Raw genomic sequence first — 24003 nt, 5'->3', positions numbered from 1 at the left:
ATTTTGAGTCGCTTGGCCAGCGGAGTAAGTAAGTAGTGAGTGAGTAACATATTTTCCGGAAGGTGGAGTTACGCCAAACCCTTAGAGATCTGTTTTTATTTTTCTCTCTTAGCTAAAATAATATAATTTAAATAAATTACACGCTTTGACTCTACTGTAGAAACAATATATTATGTAAATACGTTATACTATATTATGGGCTTACTATTCCTGTCGACGACGTGAAATAAGATCTTGCAGAGATATTGTAGGTACAGTGGAAGGTCGGTGAATCTCTTCATCACGCTGAGATGGAGAGCCCAACGCGCCAGCCATCCGTCCAGTGTGGTGCGTCCTGGCAGGCCGAGGGTATCAGCGTCGGGTCCACATACACGTTTGTAATAGGGCAGTTCGCCCCATCTGGAAAAACACAAAATATAATTTATTTACGTATTTTAATCATGATGAGTTGATGGTTAAACATTACACCGCTTGTGAGTAAACCCAATGACAAATATCCATCTTGGTGCAGACGAGCTTTTAATAAAGTGTCTCAAAGAAAAAAAAAACGAGTACCATTGTCGTTTTAAGAAGTACCAAACTCCTAAGGATTACCACACTTACGCGTTACAGTGCACGAGATTTAAGAAACTCACGGAATCAGCATACGCATAGTTTGTATCATCCACGGAAGAGAGTTTGTTTGACACGAGGCGATAGTTTTAGGATCCCGAAGGAATGTTCATAAATCAACAGTACGTCTGAAATACACACTTTAATAATTTTAATTACGTTTATTAAGTAAGAATTTTTTTGACAAACTTTTCCTAAATATTCGGAAGAATTGGTGTTGCAACAAAACGTCGCAAAGTTAAGATTAATATAGTCTACCTGCTAACCCAAGTTACGTCAATATTTAATGTACTTTAGTGATTTCCCAACCCCCGAAAAGGTCCAGGACCTAAAAAATACTGTCGTAAGGCAGTCTCCATTTTCTGTCTATGTTCCTCGAAGTTTAGGCGAAAAAATCAACCTGTTCCGATCACTGGTCATAAGTCCGGTATTTTCCATTCCGTGTAGAAAACATCTCATATCGTACCTCTTCACAAGTCCCGAAGTAAATCTAGTTGTTAAAATTAAAGGCCTATTAATATTTTATGTAGTGATGCCAACCAAGGCGTTCGAGTCAGCATTGTACGATCATTTTTACTCTCAAGTCAAGCCGTTTATTTTTAATAACCAACACGGAGTCGTAGGGGGCCAATCTACTGTAAGTAGGCTGTTGGGGTATAAGGATTATTTACGTGAAATCTTTGCTGTCGGTGAGAAAGTTGACGCCGTGGACTCATGGTGTACACCGAGTTTTCAAAAGCGTTCGACAATATAAATCACTCATTGCTCTGTAATAAGCTAGCAATGTATGGCATTCATGGAAATCTTTTACGCTGGCGCCAATCTTACTTAAATAATAGAAGATAAATTGTCGCTCTCAAAGGATTTAAGTCATCAGCTGTTATAATTTAATCAAGCGTTCCACAGGATTCACATCTCGGTCCGTTGTTGTTTATCATTCTTATGAATGATTTCATTGGTAAACTGCCTAGTCCTTGTCTTCTCTATGCTGATGACTTGAAAATTTACCGCGTAATAAGTGAATCGTTCGACTACTATAAACTACAGGGTGATATTGACACAGTTTCTGAATGATGCTAAATAAATTGTATGCACCTCAATGCTAAAAAATGCTTTGTTATATTTAATAGACGTTATAAACATACTTATGTTACGACTATCAGCTTAATGAACTGACATTAGATAGGAAAACAGAAGCTAAGAACCTCTATGTGTTCTTTGACTTTAAGGTAACGTTTCGTGAACACTATGCGTAGGTACATTAAGAATAGAGCACTTCAATTACTGGACTTTATCACCAAGGAGGCATTTCAAACAGCCTCAAACTTTCCTGACCATCTGTTATAGCCTTGTCCTTAACATTCTAGAGTATGCCTGTATTATCTGGTTACCCTGCTACTCAATACACTCGAATAGTGTAGAAAACTGATAAGGACGAGCCCTCTTAATGCTTGGTTATAAATGTGTCTATGATCAGCCTCAGTGAGAGGAGTGGCAAAATTTAAAGTGACCTCCTTACGTGTTCCGCCGTAAAAGACAGGAACTCATAAGATTCTTCCTGGTGAGATTGACTATTCGTACCTTTTAAGTAAAATAAATATCTGTATAAGGCGTAATCCCCTATACCTAGCAAGACATTTTACCTGCGAAGTTATAAGAATAACATTTCCTTTTATAATCCCTTGATAAGAGGTGTTAGCTTTACAACGAGATATCTATGAAAAATTCGGTTTGGATGTTTTTGACTCACGATCCAGAATATTTAAAGGAATAGTAACTCGCCTACTCGTGTAGGTATTCACCCGACCCATGTCCCTTTTGTATTTAGTAAATAAGTAGGTATATTAATCAAGTAAGTAAATTATTTGCAAATTATGAACAGTAGATCTTTCTTGTTACGTTATAATGATGAGTCAACATAAGTTAGGGTAACAATCTTACCAATATTATTTGACCTATTTTGTTGTCCATATAATAAATAAACACATAAATAAGATGTTGAGAAATATACAAATTAAGGTTTAAATAGGTATACAAATGTAATCTCAGCGACAAAATAGCCGGTGCCTTTAGAATAATATGAACATTTAATAAAAATAAATAAATATTATATTTTTATTATAATGAAAAAAAAACATAGATTACTAGACTTCTGTTTCTATTATTTTTATATTCATCGTCATTTATAAAAATTATGATTATTTTATTAATTTTATGTCATAATTTCTCTCTTGCAACACTATTTATATTTTATAAATTAGCGACCATCACATAATGATATAGCGAAACGTACACAACTTGATTAAGTTATACTGAATCAAGTGCGACAAAAATTGTAGAAATTTTGTCGTAGAAAGCGGGTGAAAATGTTTCCCTGGCACAAGGATTAAAATTCAAAAGTACTAGGAGATAAAAACATAAGTTCGAAAAATTACTGTGATCTTACGAACCTAGGGTTTTATCTTGGCAGCGCGTGGAGACCGTTTCTAATGTTTCGGGTAGGCAAAAAATTTTTAGGATCGGCAAATATTGTGAGCATTTGAGATTTAATAGTTGATGGATCCGGATCCAGATAAGTGGCGACTATCACTACTATAGTACCATATTTCAGTAAAACTTTGTTTTATAAAAATGCTGGTACATAGTATAAAAGTTTAGTATAAAAAGACAAGTATGGTAACTCCATAGAAACATAGCAGCGCGGCTTGTATATGTGCACGACTACCGTGCGCCATGTACCAATTCACACATTCGCATAATCATGAAAAGCACGTCCAACGACCAGCGCAGTGCGAGATTATGCGAATGATATTTAAAGATGATTTCTTAAATATACATATTTATACAGGGCGTCAGGTCCAAGTATATTTCAACTTATTATCGTGATGACAAACAACAGGAGCAAAAAAAGAAAGTTTTTGCTGAAACTAATTTTAGATCCTGGATTACACAAACATTTTGTACAATTGGGTACTATTGTTTTTGCAATTTCTTATTGTTGAAGTTGTTCGTTATCATAAGTATGATCACCAAGTAAAAAATGGTTCTCCTGCTTAGTATCCGATGCAGTGCCTATACACAGTATCCACGCTAAGAGCATAGTAAAATAAAAGAAGTATGGTAACTACGTACAAAGTGACAGCGCGGCTTGTATGTGTACCAATGCAAACATTCATATAATAATGAAAGGCGCGTTGGGACGATCAGTGCCATGCAACGCAAGTGGGATTATGCGAATGCACACGGCGCGCGGAGCACGCGCACACATACAAGAAACGCAGCTACGTTTGTAGGGAGTTATCATTCTTGTTTCATAATAATAAATAGGTACCCATTTCGAAGGTGTGAGGCAAATCACGTTCAACTAAATTATTTAAATATATCTCTCAGCTTACGGCACTCATTACTTATCTACGTAGCAAAATACATCTTAATTCCGTTACGTCATTAAGGACTTAATGACGTCATCTACATCCCAGAAGAGCTTTGAAATCTGTTTGAATGATGACGTAATTCATCATCTTAGAACATTTATAAGTAAAGGACGAGTCAGAATGGATTCAAACCGAGTCTTGTTTTAGATTAAGCCGTCTAAATAATTTGCCTCGATTTCTCTTACAAATGAATAAGCGTCAATTTATATTTAATTTAATAAACAAAATTTCACAGCAATAAGTCATTATGGAATATACGGTCTACACGTCGTTCTTCCATGCAATATAAAGTATGATCTAACAGTTCTGATTTTATTTATATTCCTTCGAAAACGCTTCAAGTAGGCTAGTGTCAATCGTAGGGCTACTTGACGTCACGTCACGAGCTTTGTGTCGTCACATGGGTTCTAACCAACTCACAACACACTCACGTCGTTTTGAACCACGTGATCGGTTATGCAAAATCTTGAAAATTTATAAGGAAAATTAACGAGATAACTATAGTCGTCACCAAATAATAGGTCAAATTTGACGCTTGTTGCCGTGACGCGAACAGGGTTGTGGACTAATCGTATCGGTAATCACGTTATACGATTTTCACGAGAAATCGACTCAAAATCTTGCAATTCTGTTAAAAGCAAATTATTTACAGAATTCCTTGCAATCTGTAGCAATTCCTCTTATTTTCGTAAAATTGTCTCACATTCCGATGAATTGTATCCATTTCTTTTAATTTTGATTTTATAATATTCATAAATGGTTTATTAAGAGAATTTAGTGTAAATAACTATGTTCATCGGTAAAACAAATACATAAAAAGATTAAATTATCAAGAAACTAAGGATTTCATAAATTTTCAATTCAAAAAGAAAAGGAAATACAGATCTGGCTATGAGTATGGGGCTGTTTTAAAGATAAATTATAAACTTATTTGCAATAGGTGTGGTCAAAGATGTACATATTTACATACTTTATTATTTAAAATACACCTATCTTTATACATTTGTTTTAATGCATAATAAGTCAATATTTTTTCCGAGAAATCGAATTGACTCGGTGAATTTCGGCGATTAATTGCTTACATCCTGAGAATTTATTATTCTAAGCTTACACCACTATTATTTTAAAAAAATGGCTTGAGGACGTAACTGTTTTCAGCACGTAACTCAATATTGCATTTTATTTTGAAATTAGTACTTCAAATATATTTTGTCATATTATATAATGTTGCAATAAAATTTATATTATTTTATGTTATTCTGTAAAATGTTTGTTTATTGTTTCGTTGATCGCATTCAAAGTTACATACTATCGCCTTCGTTAGCTGTCAAATTTGGCCTCTTATTTGGTGGCGATTATAGAAACATTATGTGAATTACGAATGTCAGAAATAGTCAATGATAATGATGCAATTAGCAGATAATTTATATTACACTGTGAAACAGCCCATGTTTACGTTGCGCTTCGTTAACTCCAAAGAGGCATGCCTCCACAACGCCACTAATTGAATACACCTATTTTATTTGTGGTAATCCCAACCCCACGTTCAACTTACTTTGAAGGCAATGGGTTGATGAAGTGTTCTATAAATTCCTGCTTCACCTCAAGTAGAATGTGGAATTCTGATGAGTTTGTGGACCAATCCGCGAAATGAGCCAGTTTCTGAAAAGGAGATTTTATATTAGGTATTTGTATGTAATATATAAAATTTCTGTCGTCTATACAAATACATGATGGTTCGATTCGCAAAGAAATTCTAAAACGTTACTTATGCTGTAATAAAATCGATGAATTGTCGCTTCTGGTTACATAACGGATATAACTTTACACCGCATAAGTTATGACAGTTTGCGGAATCCTGAAGAAAGTAACATCTCTAAAAAGAATATTCGCCATTATCGTCATTCTTAGCGTGTGCATGCCACCACGCTAAACCAATTGATCTCAGGATGATGTTGATAGAGTACATTTCTTCACCAACATCGAAATGGAATTCCGAAAGGTAGAACCAACTTAATAAAAAATAGTTTAAATTGAATGATATTCGACATTTTCAATAGACTTTACACAAATTCAATCCATTTACTGTATTGTGTGTTGATTGTATGTATATTTTGTCAGATTTCGATGCGTGTTTATTTGTTTGAAAGACTTTTTATTTATATACAGACGTATTGCTATGTCCACACCAGTGCACTTTCATGTTCATCTTGCATTTTCCTCTGACGCAGGCTCGAGGTGCCAAAGCACATGGTAGAAGCGCTGCGCTAAAATGATTGAACAACAGCGCATGCATCTAGCGCACGCCGATTTGGCACTGATGGCTTCGCGAGCAACAGTCCATGAGATTTAGCAGACAAAATGGCGGAAGATAAAGTTAAAACATTGGAATTACCACTGAATAACGCGCCGGTGTGGACATACGACCGCATATATCTTATGGCAATCAATACTGCATACGATTGACGCAAGGCGAATAGAGGGTTGAAACCGCAAGATGAACAAGAAAACACACTGGTGTGGAGATGTGAGATAAAGAATTTCCCAGACAGTTGGCGTTCTGGCGTTCACTCCTGTTGGCTGAATACATTAACTGACACGGTGGGAACACTTATTATATTGCGTCACGCTTCAGACTCCATACTATACAAAGGACGTGAAACGAATGATCGCGCGACCGCCTTGTCTGAGAAATCCCTTAGGTAATATACGTTATTCACGGCGTTACTGTTATTTTCCAGTAGAATATTATTAAACCAATATGGAAATTCTAATTGCAGATCATGCGGATAGTAGTCCATTCTATGTATAAGCAAAGTTTCGTGCCGTTGAAATGAATTTAAATCTACTTTTGAATCCCCGGGATAATAGATAATAAGTAACCACAGGGCTTTGTTTGCCTAGATTACAATATTATCATCTTTTAATGTTAGTTACCCCGGGTAAAGTTCTTTTAGCGTGAGTGCTCTGACTTTAGGCAAGTCCTAGAGTTACGGCATTGGTTCAGCTCTAAGTGCACCACGCTGACCTATAAGTTCTCCTATTGTATACAATTTGTCATGTTTCAAGTAATCATAACATATTTTATTGAAATGTAACTGATAACTTACATCAAAGAAGTGGTCAAAGTCATGATCGGCGATGACGTCATCACGGTCGTGGTCCAGCAGTTCAGTGAAGAAGAGCGTCATCTTGTCATTCTGCACGGAGCTAAGGGTGGCCAACGGCTGCTCGTCCTCCAGATCCAAACATTCCAGATCTTCGCTGCACCGGTTCACCCATGTTGCTATAGGTGTGTAAATATGACAAATTATGGAATCATGTCAATAATTTAAATTATATAGATACAGCCACGGTACATCATTAATCTGTTAACGTAAGAGCGGTTACACACGCCGGCTTTTGATAGCTATGTAAAAGGCAATGCAGTAGCAATGCAGTCGTTCGTCTAACTTTACACAGTGCGTAATTTTAAGCAGCGATGCAAACTTGCTGGGTTCTCTGATTGTAAATAAAAATTATTATTGTTTTCTTTAGATGTTTTGCCTCTTATTTTTAATCGTTGTGAGACAATGTTACGTACTCATATTTACATTTCGCTCACGCGTTCCTTCAATTTTGTCTACCTAATTTCACCTTAATAAAATTTGACACTGATTTTGTGCCTCTATAAAATAAGTTCGTCCATAATGTAAAGACCGAAGGATAATTATGTCTGTGCTCATACTAAAAAAAATACTTTAGCATAAAAAAAACTTAGAATAATAAACGCATAGAAACCTAGTCCGCACACGTTAAGCGAGGCAAATTGAAGCGCTCCCAAAGGGCCTACACGAGCGGGCGGGCCGTCAGTGCTCAAGGTCAACTTGCACCGCAAACAGCACAAGAATTTTAGCTAAAAATAACGAAATGTGCGGTAAATGAGTGTAAAAATACGTCAGACAAACATAAAATAGATACTAACATCACATTCCACAAGGAAGTAACGCGTTTCAACTTGTATTTTTATTTCACTAAAACCGAAAATTTATTTCGTTGCAACAAGACACGAAAATGCCTACATTAATTTGATTTTTGCCTCACTTGTGACAGTTCGTTTGATATAAAACTATCATTCTATGCGTTATTATTCTAAGAAAAAAAAAATGTTCCCCATTCAAAATGTGCGAGGTTAAGCCATCCTCTAAGGGTTAAACGGAACATATCCTGTATTAAATGTATAACGAACAGCTTAGCTCTTTTCTTTGTAGTAAACACTGAACACCACTCGATCCTTTGCAAAAGTTTTTGTTTGACTTCCTTAAATGAGTTGGTACTTACTTTACGGACAGTGTGAGGTAAAGAAGTTTCTAGTAAGTTGTGTGTTATCATGAATACGATCATCAGTCGAAATGTGGTCGCGTCATGTATTTCAGGGCGCAGGAAAATATTTATCACGTTGCTTTCAATTACTGTTGAAAAAAAGTAGTGGCAATAGACTTACGAATTAAAAAGTAAACTACATTTTGGTGTATATCGAAAAGACTAAGGCTGAAATTTATAAAACGAACTTTGACTTCGACGAAGCAAAAATGGCGGGCTAAGCATGTTTTTCGTATCTACAAAATGAACTTTACCTAAGTTTGTGCAAAAAAATACGAAGTAAACACAAACTTTAATTTAATTTCTAGCTTAAACGTTCTTAGCTCGATATTTTTGCTTAGATGTAGTCAAAGTTCGTTTCGTTCGTTCGTCATCTTAGCTTAAGTCACCTTGTGGGGAAGATCGAATTTCTAAATTGGAAGTAAACGTTCTCCCAACTGCGCTAGTAAAATAATGCTCAATGCCATTTATTTTTCCAAGAAATCAGTAAAATTGATTTGCCGAAGTCTAATAGCGTTCCCGGTTGAACCAAATGTTCGCGTGATGCTCGTAGTTTCGTAATTCGTAAAATTGTACTTGTTAACCGTAAATATTCTGAGGGACCATTATGCAATTTCTCCAGCGTTGAAATCATGCAATACCATTAAAATTTCTGCTCGCATTGAAGTAGCTCTATATACATTTTACAGGAATATAGACGTGTATTGGGTAGGTTTCTGTCAGACTCGTACCAATCCACGGGTATCATGAAGTTCTCTTCAACAAGTATTTTTCCCAGTGATTTAGACAATATTTAAAAAAAAAATGTATATTGTTAAAATAAAAGCTCATTACGCCGACCTTCTTGGTCGAGTGACTTTCACACCGGTTTTCATGATGTCACCATCCCTGTCTCAGATCCCGGTTTCAATCAGTGTGGAACAACTAAGTTTTCTATGTTGTCTCGGTGTGGGTGTTTGTGGTACCGTCGTTGTTTCTGATTTCCATAACACAAGTGCTTTAGTTACTTTGGGACCAGAGCCACATATATGATGTTGTCTAAATACAGATTTATTTATACAAAAGCATATAGTACCTATAATGTATTATTGTTATAGCAAGCATAAATTGGAATATGTCTTGTGGAAAATTTAAAATAAGGTGGGAGGATTAATTATTTTTGTACGTAAATTTCAGAGTAGAGTTGTTTGTAATGGTATTTGAAACAACTGTTTGATGAGTAATCAGCCGAGACTATAGGAACAGGTAAAGAGACTGAAACTTTTTGGTTTGCTTGTAAAAAACAAGTATATTAACATTTTGACTGCCACTGACAAACACTAGTTTCGGTCCCTGGACGCTAAGCCTAAGCTAAGTTACCAATTTCCACCTTATATTATACTTCTTCTAAGTAAAAGAAGAAAATAACTGTACATAAAATGCAACCATGAATCCATACTTAACTGGAATATACGAATAGCACAAGGAATATCTTAGGTGGAAATTCGTAAATGGTATTGGATTACTCATATTTAAGTATACTATAATTGTATTATTATTTGTCCGTGAATTTTCCTAAAATGTATAAATAGATATTTATTTATTAATTTCAATTGAAAATTAAAGTAAGTCATTGATGTATCAGCCAAGTTAATGTAAGACACTTTAAAGCGTCCACGGCGGGCAAAGGGTAACCGACTTTAGTTTCGGAAAAATGTTTCAATTCTAATGTATAGTAATCGCGAAAACCTAAGAACTCAATTAGTAAAAATTATTTTCTACAAGAGCGTGTGTAACGGTTAATATTTACATTTTGAGATGGAAAAAACTAGTTAGAAATTGTAAACGTTAAAACGTACTTTTTAATTAAGTATGCTTGCATAGAAAAGGACTTTTCAAAAATTTTTTGATTTTGAAGTGTACAAAATCGTTTAGAACAAAGTTTAAGCCCACAGACTTTATGTTAAAAAAAGCTTGCAACATTGTGTTGATAGCGAAAAGCGAGCGTAGGCCGCTAAAGGTTTTCAGATAGGTAAGTTACATATTATAGTCATAGTTTATCTCTCGATAATCTATAGTTGAAACATACATCGCATAACTTGACGCTTATATAAGCACGTTGTCAAAAATTGTTGGGTATTGAACTGAGCAACGCTTACAATTTAATATTGTAAGTTTAATATTGTACGTGTGCGTAAATTAAAAAGCAAACTTTTTAAAGTGCTTTTCGCTTAAACGCTCACCTCTACATCAGTGTCGTATTGCTGCACAAGAATTAAGTCAACCTACTTTAATACCAACTAGGTATCATACAAAAGTCGACGTAAAGTGAGAAAGTATTTTAATAGACGTTTTCGACTGAAGACTGGGTTATATTAGTCAGTAGCCGGCAGTGGATTTATTGAACCGTACCGTACAGGTGGAGCACAGCTGTTTCTGTCACCCACAACTCTAATCATTTCGGCCAGGGCTCCTTGGTTTAATTATTAGTCACGTAATGATACGTAATAATGAGTTATTACGTCAGGATATCCTATTAGTCAACTACCTACAGATGTCTATCAAAAGCGGAACAAGGAACATTCATTGTTTCGAAAGTAGTCTTGGAATGAGACAGGGTGTATACGCAAAGGGGGCGAACATAAAACACAAGGTGTTATTGTTATTTCTCTTAGCTATCGTGTTTCAAGCCGTTACCTAAAAACATGTTTAGATATTGGCTCGAAACACGTAAAATTTCAGAGTACGGTGTCGTGGAATTGCGCCAGATACTATATTATTTTCATTTATGATGCTTTTATTTGTGTATTGCGTTTTGTCATTACGTAGGTATATTTGCTTCCTAAAAGTAAAGTGTTGGTAGCAGTAGAGCTCCTTGTGAAACAGTTCGTCCATAGAAGTACTGCCAGTTTACTTATTTCTGCCGCCAAGCAGTAATGCGTAATACTCCCATTACTATGTTTTAGTCTTGAAAGGTAAGGGTGTTGGTGAAATTACAGTCACATGGGACTTGTCAACTTAGGATACTAAGGATGACGGGTGCAGTGGCAGTAACTCATCTGAGGATCTTTGTTATTTAAGTCTTTGAGTGGCACTGCAATTGTTATGGATAGGTGTGTCGCTTACCACCACGGGTATGACTTGTTTGTCTCGTCAATTGGTACAATAAAAGTGAACAACTGTTTGAAATGAAAGTAACTATATAACAAGGTAAGATCCGGTTTTAGAGACTAAAATATTTCGAAGAGTCCTCTGTAATGAAATTTACAATTTGTGACAACTTCGACACGCATCTACGTAGTCAAACAGCGTCGAGTTTACCTTGCGAGCGACATTTGATTAACTCTGGATCATCCACAAAGTTTTCACGGACATTTTCAACTAAATTACATTTGGGGACAAATTGCGACCGCCAAGATCGTAACTTGGAAAGGGCGTGGAGATTACTTATTAAACAGGTTGGTGGCTTAGGGCCCTGCGCGGTGGTCTAGCCTCGAGTCGCGCCCGCCGGACCGGATTATTGCGTCGCACTGCGGAACCATGGAGCTATTGTGTTTTCTAACCCCGATTCGGACAACCTTTTGCCATAACTGTAATGTGAGTTGGTTGTATGGTATTTACGAATAATTTTACTATTGCGTCTGTGGGGTGGAGTTCTGGTGATGCATAAAACAGAGTTTTTCAGTATATATATTATATATATTATATAATTCAGATTTTTTTTAAGATTTATTATTATTTAGAAGATTGATTATTGAAAAATCAATAAATCTGAATTATATATTACTCGGCACTAAAAAAATGAAGAAAACAATAAATTAATGAGTCTTATGTCTTATGTCTATCTCGTTTCATCTTTCGGAAAACGAAAGAAACTCCTGTTAAACCGTGGTACGTGGTAAATGAAAACGATATGGCTTGTATGTTTCGTGTTGAGATGATGGATAAGAGAGTGAGCATGTTTTACAATTAGATAAAGATAAGATAAAGATAAAGATAAAGATAAATTTATTTCAGCATAACTTAATCTAAATACAAGTAAATATTATACTAATACAACCTTGAGTTTAATTTAAATTTGATAGAGGACGTAGATGGCAAAAAAGTTATCGCCGGTGACATCATGGCGGAACTGAAACTGTTCGCAGATGAGATGAAATCGACTCGGGTAGAAATGAGTATGTTTCGAGAGACGGTGTTAGAGCTCACCACCACAATCAAAGCACAAAATATGCGTATAGAACAGCTAGAAAATAAAATTCAAATGCTAGAAAGCAAACTTAATGAGACCCAGAAGTGTAATGTGTCAGATTTAGAAGACACCATCTTGCAACTAAGGATGGACATACAGGGAAAAGACCAGGAAATGCTCGTAAATGACGTTGAGATAGCAGGTTTTCCTGAAGTGGGCAACGAGAATTCGGTTCACGCCGTTCTTACTATAGCAAGAAAGCTTGTTGTGCAACTCGAGGACCGCGATGTGGTATCTGCAGAGAGAGTGGGCGCACCGCGTGCTTTTTTAGATGGCGAAGCGCCGAGACCGCGGCCACTGGCCGTGCGTTTGGCTCGTCGTCACACGCGTGACGGGCTCCTGGAGGCCGCACGGGTACGTCGTCGCCTCTCAACTGAGGGCATGGGCTTGCCCGGCGCAACGAGATCTTTTTACATCAACGAGCGCCTATCTAGGTACAATCGCCAGCTTTTCCAGAAGGCGCGCGAGGTAGCCAGCCGCATGAACTGGAGATATGTATGGACACGCGGTGGCAGAGTTTACGCACGCCAGGAGCAAGGAAAGGATCGTCATCGCATACAATCGGAGAGAGATTTTAACAAGGTTTTTGGGAACTCCTAAGTAGCCGTCTCTATCGGAATGGACAATGTAAGCTATTTTTGTGTATTTGCTTACTTTTTTTGTGCTTTTACTTATTTTTAGATGCTTTACTATTCTGTAGTTATCGTATATACAAAAATATTTGTGTTTGTTTCTGTTATATTTTAAAGGCTTTATATATTCTCATTTTTAGATATGCATATTTTCTTCATACTCGGTTTGATTTTGGACTTCTGTGTATACTTAATTCCCATTTGATTGTTACGTATCACTTCATGCCTAGTGTTCACGGTAAATGTTGCTATGTTTCACAAATAAGTGGGAAGTGGTGTAGTAAATTGTATTGGCGTGATGTAGTGAATGATATATTTAAATATTTAAAAAATTATATAAGCTTTAACTCTAAATGTATTTTGTGTGTATTTTGTGTGAATTGTTCTTATATACATAATAACAATTCACATAAAGTCCTAATTTATATGTTAGTGTGTGTTTGTTATGTTTTTAACTATGTTTTGCTTTTTTATTTTATTCGCTTAATTTTTCAATTATTGTGTAGTAATAGAATTATTTGCCTTATTTGTGTATTACTTAGAGATTATTGTGTTGTCTACTTGTGGAAGTCATGTGCATTGAATGGGTGTTTAACACATAGTGTGGGGCTATATGTGCGGGCAACTGCTAGCGAGCAATATCAATTATTACGACAATTACATTTGTACAAATCCCATAGCAAAATATATATCTTTTCAAATGATTAAAAAAAGAATTTAAAAATTGGTCTCTTTAACGTGGGTTCTTTGAATACAAAACACAATGAATTTCTCCTATCAGTTGAGCGACATGACCCTGATATTGTCGCAATAAATGAGACATGGCTTAAAAGTGGCCAGGAATGCTGTGCTCCTAAGATGCCTGGTTTCCGTTTTCTACACTCTCCTCGCAAACTTGGTCGACGACAGCGCAGAGGTGGTGTGGGATTCTATGTTAGACGTAGTTTAAATATTCGTAACTGTGTATGTCCTACAGGTGATCGCATTGAACAAATGTGGATCAGGTTGACTCTGAATTCCTTACACATAATAGTTGGAACTGCGTATAGACCTCCATGGTGTAATATTGATGAGTTTCTTGACGCACTTACCGACACCATTACATCTTTCTCGCAGTATGATCAGCTTGTGCTAGTTGGAGATTTCAATGTGAATCTTTTGGATAGTAGCGACCATAAAGCAAAGCAATTAATATTTTTTCTTGACTACATGAACATTAGTAATTACGTGGTGATGCCTACACATTTCACTAGCCATAGCTCTACTCTAATTGATCTGTTTTGCTCGGACACTCCACCTGCAAGTACTGTGGTTGAACATGTCAAGGAACTCGGTGGCCACGCTTTAGTTTTTGGGGAATTTAAAATAAAAAAGACAGTTAGCAAACCCAGAACGTTTTTCCGTAGGTCCTTGAAAGATATCGATAAGTCTAAATTCTATGAAAATGTTTTAAAATTGGACTGGAATTTCATATTGGATCTAGAGTCTGTGGATGAAAAGGTAATGTGGTTCAACCTGTTTTTGATTACACTCTTTGATATATATGCACCTAGGAGACAAGTCACGGTTAGGGATAGACACAAACCTTGGTTGACTAGTAATGTTAAATACATGATAAGATTACGTAACGCGGCACACAGTAAATTCAAGGCTTCTAACCAAGATTCCGACAAAAAACAGTATAAGATGTTAAAAAACCTTGTTAGTGTTGCATTGAATTGCGAGGAAAAAGCCTATTTTGCCCGAAATATTAACAACAACTCCAAAAATCCAAAAAAACTTTGGACGTACCTTAAACGCGATATTCTTCCAGATTTCAAGGGGAGTTCGGATTTGCCTGTTCACTTTGATAATCCTGACGCGATTAATGAGCATTTTCTAAATGTCCCTGGTGACAATTCCACTAGCAATGAAGTACTTTCCTTTTATGATACACACAGGTTCTGTGGCACTAACTTTGACCTAACTATTGTTGATGAAGACATGATATCCAAAATTATGGTTGGGATTAAATCTAATGCTGAGGGATGTGATGAGATTACCGCTGACATGGTTCTGTTAACGCTACCACACACAATTAAAATTATTGCGGATATTATTAATACCTCCATACGAACCTCCAAATTTCCATCAGTCTGGAAATCAGCATTGGTATGTCCAATTCCCAAAAACAATAACCCACAAGATGTAAAGGATTTGAGACCAATAAGCATTTTGCCATATCTTTCTAAAATATTAGAGAAGGTGGTGAGTTTACAATTATATAGTTACCTGGAGTCTAACAATATACTTCCCAAGTACCAATCTGGTTTCAGAAAGGGACATAGCACTAATACGGCACTTCTCGATGTTATGGATGAAGTGCTCGCGGCCCAGGATTCTGGTAGAGGTACAGTTCTTGTTCTTCTGGACTATTCTAGGGCTTTTGACTCAATTAATATCAACTTACTGCTATCAAAATTAAGCTACTATGGTTTTAAGTGTACTGCCCGGGAATGGTTCCGAAGCTATCTTTCTGCTCGCACACAACAAGTAAAGTTGCCTAGACCGGACGGTAGCTGTTTGAGGTCAACCTGTGCACGGGTGGACAGGGGAGTACCCCAGGGATCTATTTTGGGCCCTCTCTTGTTCATTCTGTATACATCTGACATTGTTAACTGTTTTAGTTACTGCCGGTATCATCTTTATGCTGACGACTTACAGTTGTACTTTTCTTTCTTTCCAAAGGATACTGCTGAGGCCATTGCTAAGATCAATTATGATTTGAATCGTCTTGCCGCATGGTCAGGTAATAACTCTCTTGTGCTGAACCCTACTAAGTCCAAATTCATGATAATGGGATCCAGAAAACAGATTCAGGATATAGAGTCACGTTCACCCCAGGTAAAAGTGTTGAATGGATCTATTGAGTTAGTGTCGGAGGTTCAAAATTTGGGTGTCACTATGGACAATCGTCTGCGCTTTGAGCGGCACGTAGCCAAAGTTGTACAGAATTGTCTTTATAGATTAAAGGTCATGTATAACATTCGTAACTTGTTAAGTCTGGACTTGCGGGTTCACTTATGCGAATCTCTTATACTTTCTAAACTTAATTACTGTCTCACTGCCTTTGGTCCGTGTCTGTTGGCAAGAACGCACAGACTACTGCAACGAGTGCAAAATTCATGTGCACGATTCTGCTTCTTAATACCACCTCGGAGCCACGTGACACCCTTCCTGAATAAGTCGAACATGCTGGCAATAGGTGGACGCCTTAAATTGTATTTGGCTGGGCTGTTGTTTGATGTTGTTCAGTCTCACGTACCTGACTATTTGTACGAGAAACTCACTTGGTCATCCACGGCAAACTCTCGTTTTAGGTCAAGGTCGACAAGGCTATTTCTGCTTGCAACCCCCCGGCATGGTACCGCTGCATTTAGAGGGAGCTTCCGTTACTTAGCCACTGGTTGTTGGAACAATATTCCTCCTCCTATCCGTAACAGTGTCTCAAAAAAAAACGTTTAAGCTAAAGCTGCGGGAGCATCTGTTAAATTTGCAAAAAATTGGGGATATGAGTGGCTAGGGTATTTGCGGTTGTCTCTTGTTTGTCCACGTACAGGGTCGGGAGCGCGTCATGCTTGACATTTAAGATTTAAGATTTAATTTCAACTCTGTGCCGCTTGCGATAGGAACGGTCCAAGGTCCAAGGTGCCGGGCTTGTTATGCTCTTGGCTGTACCTCGTTTCAGGACTGCAAATAGTGTATTATGTGTGGAGGTTGGGAGGAAGAAGATTGAAAATTAATAATTTAAAAATTAAATCAGATTTTTGTTGGATTGCGAGTGGCGTCTCTATCCTATAGGGTCCTGGCAGAATACCAGCGTCGCGGGCAGCCGCGTCATTTATGCTGAGCCAGCGCCTTTTTCACTGCCATGACTTCCAAGTGTAATATTAGTAGATAAGAATATCATTATTGTTATATACATATAAGTTAATGCCTATATCATGTATCTGATGTCATGGTGGTGAATAAAGCTTTTATCTATCTATCTATCTATCTATCTATCTAATCATAAAGCTATACAATTAATTATTAGAAGCCTACCAGTATACTTGCGATGCCTAAACTAAGTACATTATTACCTGTATCTTAAGCATCTTGTTTGTGCACAGATTAATTATATTAGTGCTTAAAAACAAAATAGGTATATTTAATTAAGAATAAAACAATTAGCTTTTACAATATAATTATGAAATAACTTCTAGTAAGCCTTCTGTTTCATCATAGTTTTTATTTTTAAGCCAGCGTTTGACGGTCTTTTTACATCCCATCTTATTCAAGGCGTGAAAATGCAATGTTGAATTTAATTTGAAGTAAAGGAATGTACCAAGGAAGCAGAAGAATCTATGAGAGTGTGATGTGCGAAGTTGTTCACGAGATGAGAAGGTATTGAATCGTCTTTGGTAGGATGAGGACTTAGACTCAAATGGAGTGATTGAGTGTTTTTTCAAAATTACTTGCAAGATAAACAGCTGCCGCACAGAAAGGACATCGCACTCGGCTAGGAGTTTGTGGGTAGGGTACCAGAAAGGACGGAAGTTGCTGACTTTGAGAATAGCTCTCTGCGCCTTTTCTAGGTTTAACAATGTTGTTTTATGTACGCCGCCCCATGAAGTAATGCAGTAAAGTAGCAATGATTGACAGAGGGCCAAGTATACTGATTTGAGTAATTCACCGCTAGCCGCATGTCTTAAATTTTTTAAAACATATATTAATTTTCGAACTCTATACTTTTTTTAAATTGTACTTATATACTAGAGCAAGGCGCCCTCTGGCGCCCTGGATGTACATTATAATCGATTATTCGACTAGCGCCATCTAGCGAGCGGCCACAGAACTAGGTGGTTTGTCTAGTTTACTAGGGGTAAACTCCTCTCTTTATCCCGTTTAGATGACGATAAACAGCCGTACTCAGCACAATTCACGACTATTATAAACGTACGAGTTACGTAATGAATACATGAAAACTATATTCAAATATCGAAGTGTCGTTCCGCCAATGTGACCGTCAATGTGCGGGGCGTGGTGCGGTATCTAAAGCTAGAGAGGGGCGGAGAGTGTCCATTCTCGTTACTTTTTTGTTCTCTGTTTTCTACCTTTTTCGGGATTTAATTAACGTATACTTCACCCTGTTTGGAGGATTTGTCTGATGTTATATTTGTTTTATTGAATATCGTGTTTTTAATATCATAACATTCATGTTTATTGTGTTTTTTTAACCGACTTCAAAAAAGGAGGAGGTTCTCAATTCGTCTGTATACATATATATTTTTTTGGTATGTATTTGTGAACCGATTTTCATGATTCTTTTTTTGTTGGAAAAGGGGTACTTCCATAGTGGTCCCATTTTATTTTGAAGAAAAGCATCCTCCTCGAAGGGTGGCTGTTCACGCATGAAGATTAATTTTTATAAATAGCGCCTAACTTTAATTTAGGAGCAATTACTTTAATGGTTGATTTTGCTTTTCCTCCAATTCAAGGCGTTTTTCTCTCAATATACTTTGAGTAGTGAGAACCGATTTTTATTATCTCCAGTGTCAAGTCCTGTATAGTGGCGAACTAGGGGATATTTCAATAAAACTTAGCAAATAGATGTAATTCCACTTACTTTTGATATCGGTTTTTTTAGTACTCTGTACTGAGATTATTTGTGTAAACATTTCACTAGTATGGTGTTATTATTGATACAAATCTTGAAGAAACACTTGTGGTTGTCTATGTGTATGTGTGTCCATGGCACCCGCCACACAGGGTACCCAAGTGAGGGCTATGTTCAGTGAGTGCGTTATTATTGTTATATTTGATTGCGGGAAGTCCAAGCTTATGAAGTTTGTACGAGTTGATGCACACTACATCGTCCGCGTGTAATTAATTAAATAAACAACAGCTTTTTGTTCTGTAAAAATAAATGGGCGCTATAAATAGGCGTGTTGCTTACCACCAGGCGATTTATTCGTCTCGTCATTTGGTTTTACATAAAATATAATAATTACGAATGAAATAAAAACGAAGCTACATAATTGGATACCTCTTAGTTACAATGTCGTGTTATGTCGTGTGAAGAATTCTTTGTCGAAATTGTAATAAACAAGCAGGTAATCTCGGAAACACTTTTACAAAGAACTTCTGGAGAAGTATGGTAGTACGTAGGTATGTAGAAGAAAATTCACCAAAGGCGCAATCACTTTTTTTGTAAGAAAATAAGTTTGTATAATTACATTGGATCGTGGTGTCCTAGAGTCCCCTAATTAAAAATGAGACAAAAGAAAACCATGGATCACACAAGTCTTCCAGTTATATCTATTTTTAACCGACTTCAAAAAGGAGGAGGTTCTCAATTTGACTGTATTTTTTTGTATGTACGTTACGCGATAACTTCGGCATCTGTGTACAGATTTTGATGATTCTTTTTTTATTAGAAAGAGGGTACCTTAGTATTAGCCAAGTTTAATTTTTAAGAAAATATTCCACCTCTAAGGGTTGCAAATTAGGCGATGAATCCGGTTTCACGCACTTTCCGGTAACCGATTCCAATAAAACTTGGCAAATAGATGTAATTCTACGTACTTTTGAGGTCGGTTTTTTTATGATAAGGAAAGTTGTAATTATTCTATAAACTGTTGGATGTTTCAAAACGTCATTATGAAGGGAATTTATTTTGAATGTAGATAACTTTTGTTTAATGTTTATCTGAATAGCAGTAGCGGTGATGGTCACTATCGCTCGTTCTGCACGAAAATTGTTTTCCCCAATTACCCTAGATCCCTCCTGAAACTTCCCAAAAAAGAAAAGAAAATAGTACATTACAGTTTGCAATAAAAATATTCCAGGTCTCTTTCATGTGACCTCAAAACCTTATTTTGATTGGACTTAGATATAATACCTGGAATCCCTTTTTAGGGGTTGTTTAAAAAATAAAATATGTACCTGAAATTAAATTGTATTTGTTTTAATGTACAAATAAATTACTTACTTACTTAATTACCTATTTTGTTATTTATTTTAAAGAGCTTACGCACGGAAGGCTACGAATTAAATCCCTTAGTCTAACAGTTAAAAAGCCCATGTGATTTTTTATTTGCATTCAAGAGTATTCATGCGTCGTTTCAGGTTAATACGACGCAAGGAATACGATTTAGCACTTCTTAACACCGTGTAATTTCGAACCCAAGATAAGCATCAAAATATAGATTGCGGCGTGATGTTGCCTGTGATTTCAGAATTAATACCAACGCCGAAATGGGTCACGCTTCTAACACGATGTTTAAATATTTTTAGAAAGTTGTCAGCAACGCAACGAAAGTGAACGCAATAAATTGTGACAAATCTTTCAGAGATCATCATTGACTTACAAATATTGTAAGTCAATGGAGATCATGTAAGATATTTGTACGAAGAATCTGCAATATGCCTCGTCTCGATATCATAAACGAGTTTTGAAGTTACATAGCGTTGGTACAGATGGGTAATTTTGTTGAAGCAAATAGTTTATATTATCTAATATTATACTATAATCTCTCGTATACACAAAGGTTTTTATTTTAAGCTTTAACTCATTCTTTGAGATGTCACTCTTGTCAATCAACTTATATGTCTGGGAATAAAAGTAAAAACGTTCTTTACTCTAATTTTGTGCTTTTTATAATGTATTTGTTGCACTCGAGTGTAACAGGTTATGGCTCCACGCGGAATAAATATTTCGGTTTTCATGGTCCGTGTTCGTGGTAGACAACGTAATGTCCTCGATATCAAAGTAGAGAAGCTTTTGCGTGGCAGATACTAGCTTAACTTTTATGACTGTGTGTTTTATCCATAATTGTGCTCATTTCTTTAGTTATTTCACTCCAATTTCATACAGTCCATATCGTCCACTTCATGAGGGGTGTTGAACCCATGTTGAACCTTCTTTTACGGGCAGGTTTTGTTATAATAATATAAACTTCTCCGAAGGTCATAGTAAATTTAAATTTAAATTTTGTAAATAAATTCCGAAACTCAGAAGTGGGAGCACGGATTCAAACTCACGGCCTCTGCTTCAAACCATTAGACTACTACGGCTTTTTGTCAAATCAGTTGACGTTGTGTAAATAACACGTCGAGTATATAACCAGAAATAGAGACGAAATAATGGCCACACATTCCTGGTACCTCATCAGTGATACATCACTTATAAACATCAAACTCTCGTTTGCACTGAAATATAGAAGCGCCAACAACTGACCTGTGTGTAATTCAAAAATATTCTGTATTTATTGTAATAAAGATGATGTCTCTAACAATGGCGTGTTGTTTCATTTGGTGGTGTGGAGAAAACAGCAAAACATCTAATTACAAAACAAACGGAATCAAATTTCGTCGGTAATTAAGTACCTATTAAATATGTAATTTTGCAACTTTCGTCTATTATAGCAAAGTTCACGTTAACTGGTCGATTTGAAGTGAAATAATTGACGACATCCGTCAATTGTTTCGAATTCGGGCTGGCCATTCGGAGCGCAGTTGTCACAGTAATGATATGGCAGAATTTCAGAGGATGGAAAAAATTTCTGTACTTAGGGCAGCTCCTTTCTTTTATTTTTTTCCATCCTCTAAGAAAAAAATCTTAGACTATGGAAACTAAAGGACATGTTACGTTGACATATATAAATCAGACGTTATATGTATATGATGAATTTCGACGTCGAAAACATAAACATATTATTGTCTTTGTTTAACTATTACGTGCCGTCTTAAGCCAAAAGAGATAGCATTACATTGGTCTGTGTCAAACACGGGAATCGAAAATTCGTAACGTCATTTTAAATGCCAACCGTGGCCATTTCAAGTACATGAGGTACATGATACCGTTGTCAAAGCGAAGTACATCAAATGTCAAAACAAATGTTTTTTTAAATGTATTATTGAATTATTCACATGTATTATAATTAAATTGGACAAAAATATTGACAGTGAGAATAATTAGGTATTAATAAAAATGCGACGCTGCAGCATTAAAGGATGCGGCTTTAGAAAAACTGCAAATCAATCGAATGTTACATTGCACAGGCGTGTGTTATTTTTTTGTCTATAAATCACACAATAGCCCGAATATTTTATGTAATTAGACTTATTTAAGTAGTTTATTTATAAATCTTGCCAAATTTTGCTTTTGTTACTTTAGATTGCCTGTTTGTTTGTATATTTTGATGATTGTTGTTAACGATTATTTTGAGATAGTGTTGATCTTGTAAGCATACATATTATCGATATTCTGTTATTAAAACAATTCACTATGAGGTTTTTATTGTTTTATTATTATTATTTCAAGTTTTCCTACAAATGAAAAAAGGAAGAAAGAATGGTTGGAAATCATAGGACTGCCGAATATAAACGTTGGATCAAAGACCATCTTCATTTGTTCGCTTCATTTTGAAGAGTCAAATTTTAACAGAACTTTAAATGTAACTAGATTACATGACAATGCTATTCCATCATTAGGTTTATTGGTAAATAGTATTATGTTCAATTTAGATTAAACAAGACTCATTTACTAGCTATTCTCAGTTCCTGAAAACAAAATTATCCACTCGTTTCTGATTTTTCCCAATTTTTTTTTCCCAATTTTTCCCAAAAAACAACTCTAACTATTAAAAATGACTATTTTTTTAAAGCCTGCAATACAATGACAACATACCAACGTATAGACAGCCTATTTGCCTTGCCTTGCCTTGTTCGGTGTCACTCGCCTAGCTGACCGAGTGAAGGCGAGCGCCAACGTGTATAGAGTTCATTCGGCTTATCACAAACCAAAGGCGCTCGACCAATAGCGTTCACACGTTAGTCCGTCCGCATATGAAATGCATACTGGTTTTATAACTCTATTAAAAAAAAAAATCAAAACACAAAATAAAGAAGTATATATTATATATCAACAAAATGTCATGTTGTTCTGTTTCTGGAATAATCAGCATCCACCACGTTCGTTTTTGTCATTTCTTTTTTGCAACTTTATTGCGGGGATTTTATCGTGGGGAAAAGCTAGTACATGATAATTGTTGATTTCCGATAAGTAATTGATTTTTACAACTACTTCCATTATTTCTGTGTTAAAATTGCTTGATAGATTCATTTGCTTGAGAAAGCCCGGGAATTAACGGGAATACTAGAATCCGCAGAAACCTGAATAGACTTGTACCTACTTGACGGTTAGTTAAAAGACGTTATGTAAATATGTACTAAAATGTAGGTTAAAGGCGTACCTCTTAAAGTAACTTTTATATTTTATTTAGTAAGTACAATTAATACTACGTAATGTTAAATACAAGTAAAGTAGGTATAATTAAGCAAGAATGCGCATGTCGCCAACAAACTGCACAGCAGTTTGGTGACTTTTACTAAATAAGTTACCAGTTGTAATGTTAAAAATAAATTTTTTTTGAAGTTTAAAAATGTGTGTTGACATTTATAATAATATACCACTCGAGATTAAATTATCAGACTTGTGTTTGTTTAGGCATACTTTGGTTACAGTAAACTAAAGAAACAAAAATTCAAGCCATACATTTGCATGTCGATAATGACTTATCGATAGATTATGGTACAACACTAAAGAAATTCGCCATTTGTAACTTTCAAATTTTGGTAATATGCACGTTGATTCTGTACTTAGGGCAGCTCCTTTCTTTTATTTTTTTCCATCCTCTAAGAAAAAAAT

The 24003-nt window shown here is 36.0% G+C and overlaps 1 protein-coding gene across 1 annotated transcript in view; it reads right to left on the bottom strand.

The window, feature by feature from the left end:
• The window catches only part of LOC113239387, a 216589-nt gene that overhangs the window by 8682 nt on the left and 183904 nt on the right, over positions 1-24003 (bottom strand). The window contains exons 4-6 of the mRNA XM_026476373.1: positions 7157-7332; positions 5602-5708; positions 206-399 (exon numbers count right to left, since the gene is read on the bottom strand). Of these exons, the coding sequence (XP_026332158.1) occupies positions 206-399; positions 5602-5708; positions 7157-7332 (477 nt within the window). The remainder of the gene's footprint in view (positions 1-205; positions 400-5601; positions 5709-7156; positions 7333-24003) is intronic.

This window comes from Hyposmocoma kahamanoa, unplaced genomic scaffold (genome assembly GCF_003589595.1).
Source record: "Hyposmocoma kahamanoa isolate Upper Pololo Valley unplaced genomic scaffold, ASM358959v1 99879, whole genome shotgun sequence".
Lineage (NCBI taxonomy): Eukaryota > Metazoa > Arthropoda > Insecta > Lepidoptera > Cosmopterigidae > Hyposmocoma > Hyposmocoma kahamanoa.
The sequence above is the reverse complement of the archived record's forward strand: the minus strand, read 5'-3'. Positions and strand labels throughout refer to the sequence as shown.